The sequence below is a fragment of the Leptodactylus fuscus genome, chromosome 1 (genome assembly GCF_031893055.1).
Source record: "Leptodactylus fuscus isolate aLepFus1 chromosome 1, aLepFus1.hap2, whole genome shotgun sequence".
NCBI lineage: Eukaryota > Metazoa > Chordata > Amphibia > Anura > Leptodactylidae > Leptodactylus > Leptodactylus fuscus.
The window spans coordinates 198,648,941-198,662,944 of NC_134265.1; the positions used below are offsets into that span (position 1 = coordinate 198,648,941).

Sequence of the window (14,004 nt, forward strand, 5' to 3'; positions counted from 1 at the left end):
TGTAGATGTTTGGAGTACAGGGCAAAGCACCAGTTACTATTGGTTTTTGGTCTTGAGTTATATTTGGGCAAAGTTTGGCATAAAAAATGTCATGCAGCGTGATTTTCAAGCTACTTTGACACAAAATTGCGGCCGATATATTGTTTTGTGATAGCCGGTAATAATTTTATCGTGTTTAGCAGCAAAAGTTGAGCTAGTATGTCAAATTTCAGCATCATAGCCAGTATAGAACTCTAATGACTATGTGCCAAAGTTTGCAAAATCCTCTTAGCTGAAGCCGCGGTCTTGGTGGCTCCTCCAGTGAAAGGTCAACAGTGCCCCAGGTATTTGATACTTGGCCCTAAAAATTTACAGAACCTCGTTTCAAACATACATGTACATCCTTATAAATTTTCTGCAAAATCGGAGAAGGTCGAGTGGGGACGATTTTAAGAACTGGTCCACTTGATGTGGAATGACCCATTGGTGAAATGTTTAATACTTATTTCACTCCATTGTATCCCAAATGATCTTTATATTTCTTGTCGTCCTATTTTAGCACAATTAATATCTTGTCTATAAATACAAATTGTGATTATATTTTGCTTCCACTGTTTACTTATCTTTTAGATCTCCAGACATATCCTGTATTTATTGGGAATGGTCTCAATAGAGCTCCTTCAAAGAAAACCAGCCATTTAAACATTCAGAAATTTCTAAAAGTCAATAGGACACTGTACATTGGGGACAGGTAAAAGACACATTTAATTATTTATATTAATAGGTGATCAGATCAAGTCGCTCTTCGATATTTTCACTGAGGGAATACCAAGTCAGTAATAGTTGGTTGAATTATGATATGTGTCATTTCAGAGTGTTACTGCTTTCTTTAAAGAGAACCTCTCAAGAGGATTTGTGACACTAAATCACCCAGAGGTTATTATGAACTGGGTGTTTAGTGTCCCAAAATCCCTGTTATAATGCGGTTTTTGCCTGCATTAAAAACAAACAAAAAAACCCATTTATTCTCATGCAGCTCCTATACTGCCAGTGTAGACAGTTTTTCAGTAAAGCCAGAGGAGTACACCTCAGTTTCAGTGGGCATTCACCAGACCTCAGACATATGCACAGTGAAGCTGAGGGACAGTTGGGCATCCCAAATTAGACCTATGGGACTCATTGGACTCTTCTCTAGGTAAGTACATATGTTTTTTTTTGTTTTTTTTTTGTTTTTTATTGTGGGCACTGATGGCGTTGCTGCAGGTCTATTTGGGACACTAAACCCCTTATCCATAAGGACTTGTGGTTTAGTTTCCTATATTGACCTGAAAGGTTTGTTTTAAAAAATATGTTAACCTACAGTTCAGAACTTTTAGAGAGACAGATAGTATAAGACCCATAGATAAGAACGTATATGCCAGAGGCGTAGCATGTACCTCCTGGTCCCCAATCTATTCCAGACCTCTGAACAATAATGTATCACTTATAGTGCTGGTTTCCTCTTATTGGGATGATAGCTTATGGGCCCCTAAGACAATTGTGCCTTCCGCACCCCTTCAACTTATCCCCCGATATATGCCCTTCACTTTCTAATAGCTCGTCATAGGGAAAATCACATGAGTATTTGTAATAATCCACCAGTAATTGCAAGTGGTAAAATGTATTCTAATTCAAAGTATCTCCAAATAATATGTCCCTAGTGGACTGTAGGAACCTGCTAGCTGCTTTTAAGGAGCCTACTTCAACTTCCCCTGAAAATACTGGAGAAAGAGGAGGTTTATGGCTTTATTGACATGACAGTTAAAAAATGGCCATCAAATAGCTGTTTTAAAATCAGTGACAGTGGGTCTATTCACATGTCCTTTTTTGACAGAATGTTTTACACATGATTTAATTTTTTTCCATGTCACTATTCATATTTATAAAAAAGTACTATTTTCTGCAGTTTTCACTGTGACCAGTAAGCCCAATAATAGACCGGTATGTGACAATTCTGTAGATATTTTCATTACAGCAATCTCCTCATGAACATCAAAAATAAGACAGACAGGATCAAAACAAAAGATAACACCTCTGCAGATAACACTCATAGTCACCCATGATTGCATCCACTACTGTACTGGGAGCTGACCTTCAGTACGGGCGCCCGGCCAGTATACATGGAATGGAGCTCTCTACTCCTAGCCTTGTATTGTGTAAACTTGGGCATCAGAAGCAGCTCCATACAGCTAAATTGCTATCATCAACCCCTTTTCCATCGACCAATCAGGTAATCCTTGACAATCCTTTTAACGGGATTCTACCATTAAAACATGTTTTTTTTTCTAATGAACACGTCGGAATAGCCTTAAGAGAGACTATTTGTCCTACCTTTTGATGTGGTCTCCGCCGTGCCGGTCATCCGAAATACCGTTTTTTTTCCCAGTATGCTAATGAGTGTCCGGGAGCAATGAGGGAGGGCCCCAGCGCTCATACGCCGATGGAGGCGTCCCCACTGCTGCCGGATCTGGGAAATCCAGCCACGCCTTCTTCCTGATCTGCCTCCTCCCCTTCTGTGTCCTCTTCTTTCGTCGTCATGGGTGACGCTTGCGCAGTCGGCTCTGGCAGCGAGACATTATTAGAGCCGACTGCGCATACCGGCCGGCGGCCATATTTGCGAGGAGGCAATTGTGCGCATGTGCAGTACGCTCCGCGAAGTATTTGCCGAACAGAGTGTACTGTGCATGCTCAGTAAGGTCCGTATAGCCCTCCGACGCGCGAGTGAACTCATCCAGGTGTCGGATGAGTTCATTCATGGTCACACTAGCTGTATCAGTATAATGTTCATTCCTTCACTTCAGTTAATACTGTTTGCTTTCTGTTGACTATAATAGCCATTCTTATTGTGTGTAGGTTGTCAATACAATTGTCTTTACTTGCAGGGATGCTCTCTATCAAATATTGCTGGATTCCAACACTTTAGATTTGAAGTACCAAAAGGTGAGCAAAGATCTCTACAAATGGAATGAATAAATTGAAAAGTAATATGTTTGTAAAATATGTGCTTTGTAAACTATTTAAATGTTTCTGGTTCAGGCAGTAATAAATAAAAAGAAGAAAAATACTTTTAAATGAAGGACATTCATCAATATACACAAAGGGCAGATTTAGTAATGTTGTCAAATGTTTAGAAAATGTAAACATAGACCGGGCAGCGTGATGCAGCAGATTTGATCACAGTGGCTGACAGTGCTTACTAGACACGTTAGAGGTTTTTTTTTTTTTTTTGTTTTGTTTAATTTTACTCCATCTATTGGTTTGCTTACTTTGTGGTAGATGTACACTATTTCAACGCATGTGGCCTTGTTTCCATCCCACTAACCACATCACTTTCCTGCTAAACTATGCCCCTTTTTCAAATGTATTAAATACATGATACATGTGGTGCGCAGTATGTATGGAAGTTTTTAGACATCAGTTCAGTATGAACTATTTTATACTTAAAACGTAGCTCTCGTTTGATTTAACTTTTCAGGATAAGCTGTTATGTGAGCGTACATGTAGAATAACTCTTCTTCTCACCATTGTGTGACTTCCTCTGGTGTGTGTGGAGACTGATATAATGAGTTTATTTCTGAAAACACTAGTTCTTTGGTTTCACGAAATTTCAAAAATATTATTTTCGATTTACACCTGCCATGTCATTGATATTATCCTATTAATATAAAGAAGTGCATCAAATTTCTATTGTAGTTTGTGTGTACATGAAAATGTACATTCATGTAGATCCTCATCATGCTCCTGGGATAGGAGGCACTGTATACATTTTAACACTTGGTTTCATCCCATGCAGGCATTTTATAGACGTTATGGATCTTTTCTGTAAATGCCTCTGACCTTAAGGGTAAGTTTACACGGCGGAAATCATTGCTGCCGTGCAGAATTTTGGAGTGGCTACACGCAATGGGATGCCAATGCAGTGCAGTGCATTGGCATCCCGTTGTGGCATCCGGCTCCTAATTAGGCCCAGATGAATGGGCCTAGGTAGGAGTGTGTCTCAAGCCACGGACTGTGACTGTGGCTAACTCATCCGCGGAATCCACGTGAAGATAAGGCATGCTGCTATTTTTCCTGCTAGCTCAAAAAAATCGCTAGCGGAAAAAAAAAGCAATTGAAATGAATGGGAGACATTTTTGCAGGCAGATTTTGAGGCGGCTTCTGCGTCAAAATCCACCTCCAAAAAAACTGTGTGAACATACCCTAAGTGTCATTAGCAGTTATTTAGTTTAATTTTTGTTTCTTTGTTTTCATGACACTAACTGTATTATTGATCTTTAATCTATACACAGAAATTCATCTGGAAATCAAACCATCAAGATATACATATATGTCGAATGAAAGGAAAACAAGAGGTAGGAAACATTGACTAACCTATTAAACACTGCAGTTTATTTACAAAGACTTAATGGTATATAAATGCCAAATACCTACACTGCCGCAGTATGAAATTTCGCAGGGGTAAAGAGACAATGAACCACTTGCTGCATCCCATCTCCTAGTTCAAACACCTATCATCTCATTCCTGGACTTTGAGCTATCTTTTATAACTTCCTGTTACATAAATGTTAAGGTCTTGCTGCCATACTCTCACCATTTTATCTATTTTAATTATTTTTTGTCACCACGTGTGTTAGTCACAGTGACTAGAAGTAATGTAATTTGATTTACAGGATAGGATCATTTATAGCAAAACAGGGTATCACAAGGGTCCATTCACATGGAGTAAATGCACGCTCATTTTGGAAAAATACACGTGTAAAAAAAAAAAAAGCATCAAAAAATGTGTTGCGTTTTTTGGTGCGTTTTTTACACGTGTAAATAAATTTAATTGAAGTCATTGTGAGTCTTATTTTTAAACGTGTATTCTTTACACGTGTGTTTTGCCAAAATAAGCGTGCGTTTACTCCATGTGACTGGACCCTAAAAGTTGTGCCTCCTCTATCCTCTCACCAATGACTGTTGACTACAACTGCGTCGGAATCTCTGCAGTACACTTTGTTACAGTGTCCGTCTGAAATCAGCAGACCAAAAAGTCCTATGTTCTTGGCTTTTTAATCCACTACCTTCAGTTTAAACATATAACAAACACATATTGGACCCGTTATAATCAGTGGGGTCTGTCGGTCTCCAAATATAACCACTATGTTAGTGGTCTGCTTGTGAGCTTTGCCTAATCCACTGGTATCATGGTGGGGGAAGGTGGGGAAGTATTCCATTCATGAGTACTATGGACAACCACAAGGTCATTGTAAACACACTAGCAATCCTGATTTTCTACATTAAAAAAAAAAAATCTATTAAAGGCCGCACATACTCAATAGATGACAGCCCAAATCCATCAAAACGACAGGGAGCTGCAGTGACAGGTTGTATGTCAGTACCAGTGCTAATTATAGCCCTTAATGTGTGCACTGGATTCCCATTTGCAGAAGCATTTGGGTCGTTACTACGGAAACCTGAGATGTAATAATACTGGGGATTGAAGACTAGGGAACTTTATTCCTAAATATACAGGTTGCTCACAATAATCAATTAATTCCTACTACCATAAAATCACTGGCCTCTCAGTATTTTACTGCATATTGGTAAGTGGAGATTATGTCATATCTATTCTAATGTAAAAGTAATCAATTAAAAAAAGAACAAAAAAAAAATAATGATCTAAGTACAGAGATAAAAAAAAAAAAAAAAAAAAAAAAAAAGAGCCCTTCTATACTGTCCAGGCTCAAGTATAATTTTCGATACTGACAGCATATCCACCTGGACCCCACACTGATCAGCTGTACCAATGAACCTCCAGCACCAGATGAAGCTAGGAACTCAATTGTCATCTGTTATATATTGGTGGGACTAGAGTACTGCAGTTCTGGAGCTATTCAAGTAAGTTGTAGCAGAGCTGCAGTACTCTGACATCACAGGTATACAATGGACATTTTCTGGTCATCTGTTTCCCTGTTTCCAGAAACGGAACGTCACTACTACTCCCCTCATCCACTCCATCATACTTACCTTTCAGTCTTCTTCCTATGGGACAGCCTTCTTTTCTGACTGCCGGTGCACACTGTTGTCTCAGTGTTGCCATGTGCTCTGCTGACAATAATCCACCTCTAATTCACAGCTCCCACACCTGCGCAGTATAGGTGGATTGTCGCTGCAGAGCACAGAGCAACGCTGAGAACAGCATGCACCAGCCGTCAGAAGAGAAGGATGGGCTGTCCCATAGGAAGAAGCCTGGAGGGTAGTATAAAATAGGGTCGGGGGTTAGGCTGAGGAGGTTGGAAAGATCTAGTAGTGGGAAAGATATCTAGAGAGACAGGGAGGAGGTGTATGGGAAGGAGGGAGAGTGGAAGGGGGATGGGAGGGAGGTGAGAGGGAGCTACTGTGGAAGTTACATAGCAGGAAGCTGAACCCTGTAAACAAATGCAGAAAATACCAGGAGCCCCCAGAGACACCCAGAAACAAAACACTCAAAACATGGATAAAGGTATATGGGTGCATTTATTAACCCTATAATAGCACTAACAGTATTGTGAACCCAGCCTTATTAGACAGTGTTAGAGTAGAGAAAATTCACGCCCTGTTGATAGGACAAGTCTAGGGCACCGTAGATTTCAGTTTTTTCACCGTTTAGGTGGTGACAGCTCCACTTTAAAAACAACAGTATTTGGGGGGCCACACGGTGGCTCAGTGTTTAGCACTGCAGCCTTGCAGCACTGGAGTCCTGGTGTTCAAATCCCGCCAAGGGCAAATAAACATCTGCAAGGAGTTTGTATGTTCTCCCCGTGTTTGCATCGTTTTCCATCCCATATTCTAAAGACATAGTGATAGGGAAAAAATGTACATTGTGAGCTCTATGTGGGGCTCACAATCTACATTAAAAAAACAAAAAAACAAAAAAAACAAAACAGTATTTGTTGAATTGTGGAAAAGATAAGATAAGATAATCCTTTAATAGTCCCACAATGGGGAAATTTCAGTGATACAGTTTCATAGATGGTACAGTAGTATATAACAAGAGAGGAAACACATGGCAGATAGAGAAATCCTAGGAATCATAGCAACTAAAAAAGAAAGAAACACAGACACACTGCAGGATCATTTAGTTCTCTGTGCGGAGTGATGTTAATAATACAGCCCGACCGTGGTTGGAGGACACGAGGAGGGGTCACAGCACGTAGATATAACAGGCAGAAACGTTTTTTGCAGAGGTGGGGGACATATGCAGCTATCATGATAACATGTGCTAGTTCCTTTGGTAGGTAGTGAGATCTTATGCTCACAGCTGATAGTTCGGTATCATGCATCAGCACTAACAAAGGTAACACACGAAGGGAAAAAAGTGAGACAACAAGCATTTGGGGCAGGGGAAAGCGCAAATACAGGGGACCCACATCAAGAGAAAGAGGAGGAGAACTCGGAAGACTCCTGGCTAGGGTTGAGCGATCGTGTTCGGAAAAGATCGGATTCCGATCGGCGATCGAGAAAATTTCACGATTGCCATCGGAATTCCGAACACGATCTTTTTATGTGGGATCGAGATCGGTGATTTTTCTCACAATGCTTTGCTTAGCCTTCACACTGAGTATACGCTGTATATTCAGTGTGAAGGCTCCGCTGCAGTTCCATAGGAATGAATGGAGGCAGCCGACACACAGCCTTAACCCCCTGCGCGCCGGCTGCCTCCATTCATTCGAATGGAAGGCTAAACTAAATCTCTAGCATCTACTTACCTCTAGAGATGGCTGCTCCGGTGCCCTCCTTCTTCTTGCCTCGCTGCCCCGCCTCCCAGGTTAGTGTTTAAAGCGCTGGGTAGGCGGGGCTTGTGGCTTAGAGTGTGGGCGGGTACAAGGCGGGGAGACGTGACGTCTCCCCTCCCAGTACCCGCCCACACTCTCCTAACCCGCCCACACTCTCCTAACCTGGCAGGGAGGGGGCAGCGAAGGAAGAAAAGCAGCGTGGAGCAGCAGCGAGAGGAAGAATGAAGGCACAGGGCACAGGACCAGCCATCTCTGGAGGTAAGTGGACACCAGGGGGTAGGATTGCTTTTAAAATCCCATTGACTTGCATTGGGATCGGAATTGGGATCGAGATCGGGTTCGAATGAAAAATGATCGGAAATCGGATTTTAAAATCGATCCTGAAAAGTCAAGATCGGCTCAACCCTACTCCTGGAACAACACCCACGGCTGCCAGGCACTGTCAAACCTGGCGGGTCCTGGGAATCCTCCGCAACCAGGGCTTCCATTCTCCAGATAAGAAGGAGCTCCTGCAGAAGTAAATTGTTATTTTTGCCACACAGTGAACACCACTAAAACTAAACCCTTAAGAAAATAGAGGAACTTTTTTTTTGTCTTATTTGATTCACATGAACTCTTTTCCTGCTCCTAGTACATTGTGCAGAATACGAAATATTGCCATTAGAAAGTAAAGCTTGTTCCACAGAAAACAAACCCTTCAGTTGCTCTGGGAACTTATAACAGACATGGTGCTAGACTATCTTGCACCAGGGGAAAAGATTCAGTTTGCTGCCCTAGCCATGTATTTAAGTACTCTGACCGAAACAAAGAGGCTTGTTAAAACCCCTTCTGGCATTCAGCACTCAGGGTACAAGCCTGTTGTTCATGGCTATGCCCCTGCTTTAAAGTAATTAAATGATGGCTTTTAAAAGGCAGGACGTAAAAACAGAATACAAAAAAGAATGGTGATGGTGTTTTGGAGAACATACACTTTTTCATTTTTTAATAACATTTTTTCAATATCTGGCAGGAAGAAAGTGGCATTATTTTTAAAGATATTTTTTACTCCATTCATCATGCAGGAAAAATAACATTACAGTTGTATGTATTGTTTAGAAAACATTTTTTTTTAAACACATTTGTTTTGTTGTTTTTAATCTCTTTAGGAGACTTGAACTTGCAGTCTGATTGCTAAAATAATGCATTATACAGTTTTGTAGCGTAATGTATCATACTGACAAGCAGATTATTAGGCCCTGCCTCTGTCACGGCTTAATAAAGAAGACCGATTTGGGAGCCTTCATTAGCTCATGTAAAGACATCAGCACTCTGGAATCACATTTGCAGGCGGGGTGCTGGTGCGTAGTGGAGCAAGCCCCCTTCCTCCAAAAACTATTTAAATGCTGCAGTCACTATTGACTGTGACAACTAAAGGGTTAAATTCCCAGGTGGCAGTTTTCCAATCGCTATTAGTGACAGGTACCTGCTTTACAGCCTCAGAAAGTCAATTGTATCAGATTAAGTGACTGACATACTGTACAAAGTCTATGCATCTGTAACTAATGGGTTACTGACATTAGCTGTATGTTTGGGGTAAATTTAGAGACAATCAAATGTGTCCGTGATGATATCTACAGCCTTCTTTTGCCTACAAATTTGGAGAACTTCCAAGAAACAGGCAATGTTGAAGATCACAGAAGCAATGGTCAGCCAAAGAAACCTACTGCAGCAGATAAAATATCATACTTGCGTCCCTTCGAAATCAGAAGATGTCCAGCAGTGCCATCAGCACAAAACTGTCTGAAACCAGTGGGATCCAGGTACACCCATCTACTGTTAGGAGAAGTCTGACCAGAAGTGATCTTCATGGAAGAATTGCTACAAAAAAAAGTCATACCTTCAAGCAACCAACTATGCGTGCAAACATTGGGACTGGCAGCAGGTGGTGTGGAATAAATGTGAATTATTTGGCTGTAATAGAAGGCAGTTTGTTCGTTGAAGAAATGGAGAGCGGTATAATAATGTCTTTAGACAACAATGAATCATGGTGGGGGATCCTATGAAGCTATGACAAAAGGGCGCATTGCCCTGAAATGAGTAAGCAATTTTTTACACCTGCATTTACTCTGGACTTTTTATGTACAATTTTCATGCTCTAATTAAAAGGAACAGTTTTATTTTTTATTTTTTTACTCCTTTTGGATTCCGGCTACACATTGACTACTTTTGGGCTTATCTTTACCTTTAACCGAGAGGCTTGGTTTTTGTGCACCAGGAATCGTGGGAGGATTTTTCCTGGATCTACAAATATGTGATTGGGTTGTGTGTTATAGTTATTTCAGATTTGGGAATTTGGTCAGGATTAATTGTGTCCTTAATGCTGAGATATACAAGCAGAAACGTAACCATCGTACAATACCATTGGGTTGGCTCCAAATTTATTCTACAGCAGGACAGCAACCACAATCATAAGCATTGTCATAAAGAGCTATCGTCAATGTAAGAGCTCATTCATATGATAGGGTTCCTTGGCTGTGCGTTGGCCATTGTTTTAGCAGCCAGCACATGGTCCCACTGACTTTTAATGGATCTATTCATACAACTGTTGGTTTAAAGGTCCATGTGAGTGATCTGAGAAAAAACAGAGCAAGTCCTATCTGAGGCCGAGTTAATGGATCCCTCAATAGACTTATGTCTATTCTCAGGTGTGCCTTTGGCTGTGAAAAAGTACTTTTTTTTTTTTATGGCCAAGCACAGGGCCATTTTGTGTGAATGAAGTTTGAAGAAGAACAAGGAGTCCTAATAGTGATGATATGGCTGGCACAAAGCCCTGATCTCATCATCAAGTCTGTCTGGAATTGCCTGAAAATACAGAAGAATTTGAGCAAGCCTGCATCCACAGAAGATGTGGTTAGTTCTCAGAGATGTTTGGAACAGCCATGTCTGCCGAGCTCCTTAAAAAAAAAAAAAAATATGGGGAAGTGTACCTAGAAGAGTTGATGTTGGCAGTGTGATTTGGATTTAGCTTTTATTCATTCGCTTTATATTTTGTTAATTGACAAAAATAAACTATTAATACTTCTGTTTTTGAAATCATTCTTATCTTGCACCATTCTTTCCACACCTTCCTAAAGGTTTTGCACATCATTGTGCATATACAAATTTTTGCTCTGATACCATATTCATGTAGTAATCTTGGTTATTCTACTATATCTGTGTATTAATTTTGGTTCTATTTCTGTATCTATGTAGTAACTTTAGCTCCATTACCATATTTTTGTAGTATAATTCTGCACGTTGGTCATTTCAGGCGGTCCCATTGAAGTGAATGGAGAGGAGATGCACATTCTGCAGAAACCGCTTTATTCACAATGATCAGCAATATACGTATATTAATAGGGAATAAATCAGTTTTTTGCATAATGCCTTTACAACTATTGACCTAGACATAAAAAGTCTGTAAAACAAAGTCAAATTTGTGCGTGCCACATTTCCAAAGCAGTTGGTAAAGAGATTTCTCATCGGGTTGTATACAAATTAATACTTTGATACAAACACACTAAATTATAAAATAATTAAGTAATTTAAGTATGTTTGAATGGGTTTATGTAATGTTTTAAATAGTTTTCATACTTTGGGATTTTCCCTAATTGTAATCTCCTTCCATCCAATAGGAAGAGTGCAGAAACTTTGTGAAAGTCCTTCTTTTGCATGGAGAAACCCTGTTTGCTTGTGGAACTAATGCTTTCAACCCCATATGTGCGGACTTCAGTGTAAGTAATTTTATATATTTTCATTGTACAAAAATAACCGTTAGTTGTTCAGACTTGAATACAGTAAGTAGAGATGAGCGAACACTAAAATGTTCGAGGTTCGAAATTCGATTCGAACAGCCGCTCACTGTTCGAGTGTTCGAATGGGTTTCGAACCCCATTATAGTCTATGGGGAACATATACTCGTTAAGGGGGAAACCCAAATCCGTGTCTGGAGGGTCACCAAGTCCACTATGACACCCCAGGAAATGATACCAACACCCTGGAATGACACTGGGACAGCAGGGGAAGCATGTCTGGGGGCATAAAAGTCACTTTATTTCATGGAAATCCCTGTCAGCTTGCGATTTTCGCACGCTAACTTTTCCCCATAGAAATGCATTGGCCAGCGCTGATTGGTCGAATTCCGTACTCTGGCCAATCAGCGCTGGCTCTGCTACATCAGATGTGTAGTTGAGCAGAACTGGCTCAGCACTGCTAAGTCTCTGCATTCGCATAGGAATGCATTGGCCAGCCTTCGGCCAATCAGCGCTGGCTCTGCCGGAGGAAGCGGAGTCTAAGGTCGGACCTGAATGGAGACTGGTGTGGAGCGATCTTAGACTCCGCCTCCTCCAGCAGAGCCAGTGGTGATTGGTCGAATTCCGTACTCTGGCCAATCAGCGCTGGCCAATGCATTCTATTAGCGTGAGCTGAGTTTGCACAGGGGTTCTAGTGCACCCTCGGCTCTGCTACATCAGATTGCTACATCTGATGTAGCAGAGCCGAGTGTGCACACTCGGCTCTGCTACATCTGATGCACACTCGGCTCTGCTACATCTGATGCACACTCTGCTCTGCTACATCTGATGCACACTCTGCTCTGCTACATCTGATGCACACTCTGCTCTGCTACATCTGATGCAGCAGCAGAGCCGAGTGTGCATCAGATGTAGCAGAGCCGAGTGTGCATCAGATGTGTAGTTGAGCAGAACTGGCTCAGCACTGCTAAGTCTCTGCATTCGCATAGGAATGCATTGGCCAGCCTTCGGCCAATCAGCGCTGGCTCTGCCGGAGGAGGCGGAGTCTAAGGTCGGACCTGAATGGAGACTGGTGTGGAGCGATCTTAGACTCCGCCTCCTCCAGCAGAGCCAGCGCTGATTGGTCGAGTTCCGTACTCTGGCCAATCAGCGCTGTCCAATGCATTCCTATTGGAAAAAGTTTGTCACAAAAATCACAATTACACACCCGATAGCGCCCCAAAAAGTTATTTTTAATAACATTCCTACCTAAATAAAGGTTATCCCTAGCTATCCCTGCCTGTACAACTATCCCTGTCTCTTAGTCACAAAGTTCACATTCTCATATGACCCGGATTTGAAATCCACTATTCGTCTAAAATGGAGGTCACCTGATTTCGGCAGCCAATGACTTTTTCCGATTTTTTTTCGATGCCTCCGGTGTTGTAGTTCCTGTCCCACCTCCCCTGCGCTGTTATTGGTGCAAAAAAGCGCCAGGGAAGGTGGGAGGGGAATCAAATTTTTTTTGGAGTTTGCCACGTGATGTTCGATTTGAATCGAACACATCGAACAGCCTGATATCCGATCGAACATGTGTTCGATAGAACACTGTTCGCTCATCTCTAACAGTAAGATATAGCAGATGATGCTAGGTATATCGGGAAACTTTGCAAAGGCTAGTGTAAATATATTTGGATTTATAGCTCTAACCAAAATTAAGTTTTCCATTGTTGTTAAAATGTTAGTAATAAAAGCAATGTGAGGACCTACAGAACTACGGAGGCCAATGTAGAAGGAAAAGTCTTATAATTCTGGAAATCACAGAATTAATAGACATGTTAATGATATGTAAATGATAAAATCGTGGGAACAAATATTCAAAGCATCTTGATTTATTCAGTATTGAGAATTCATTTAGAATCAGAGCCATGCATAGAAATACTTGCACTTACATGCTTTGGCATGCTATCAGTAAGGCTGTTAAAGGTTGTTTAGGTAATGTTATTCTACACTGAATACACTTGGGCATGCAGAAGAATGACTAGTGGCAGCTCCCTTTACAGTTAGTGTCTAGTGATGTCCTAGATGTGCTTGATGTGAGACAAGTACCTGAGCGTCTGACTTGTAGATTAGTGTCATGCAGATGCCTTCTGATGGTTTATTTCAATGCTATTTGCTGCCCTAATCTTAGGATGTGATGTCCAATTTCACTTGTAGTACAGAAAGGATCACTACTGTATATCCCATCCTTCCAATCAATCTATACATACAAAGATTTGCCTCCACACACAATTCTTGCCATCACTGCAGTTGTCATTATTCTCGAATCCACCGGAACCTGCAACATTCAGCATTGCTGACAATTCAGGCTAGGTGCATAGCTCTCTGCCAGATCGATAAACCAATGTCTCATTTCAAGAATTCTGTCCTTGCAATAGGTGGTGTTAACTGGCAAGTTGACAAACAGGATTTTTAATGGT

The 14,004-nt window shown here is 41.1% G+C and overlaps 1 protein-coding gene across 2 annotated transcripts in view; it reads left to right on the forward strand.

Moving 5' to 3' along the window:
* The window catches only part of SEMA6B (semaphorin 6B), a 129,225-nt gene that overhangs the window by 26,547 nt on the left and 88,674 nt on the right, over positions 1–14,004 (forward strand). For both annotated transcript variants that reach the window (XM_075281159.1, XM_075281166.1), the window contains exons 3-6: positions 610–730; positions 2,901–2,958; positions 4,308–4,370; positions 11,429–11,527. In XM_075281159.1, the coding sequence (XP_075137260.1) occupies positions 610–730; positions 2,901–2,958; positions 4,308–4,370; positions 11,429–11,527 (341 nt within the window). The remainder of the gene's footprint in view (positions 1–609; positions 731–2,900; positions 2,959–4,307; positions 4,371–11,428; positions 11,528–14,004) is intronic.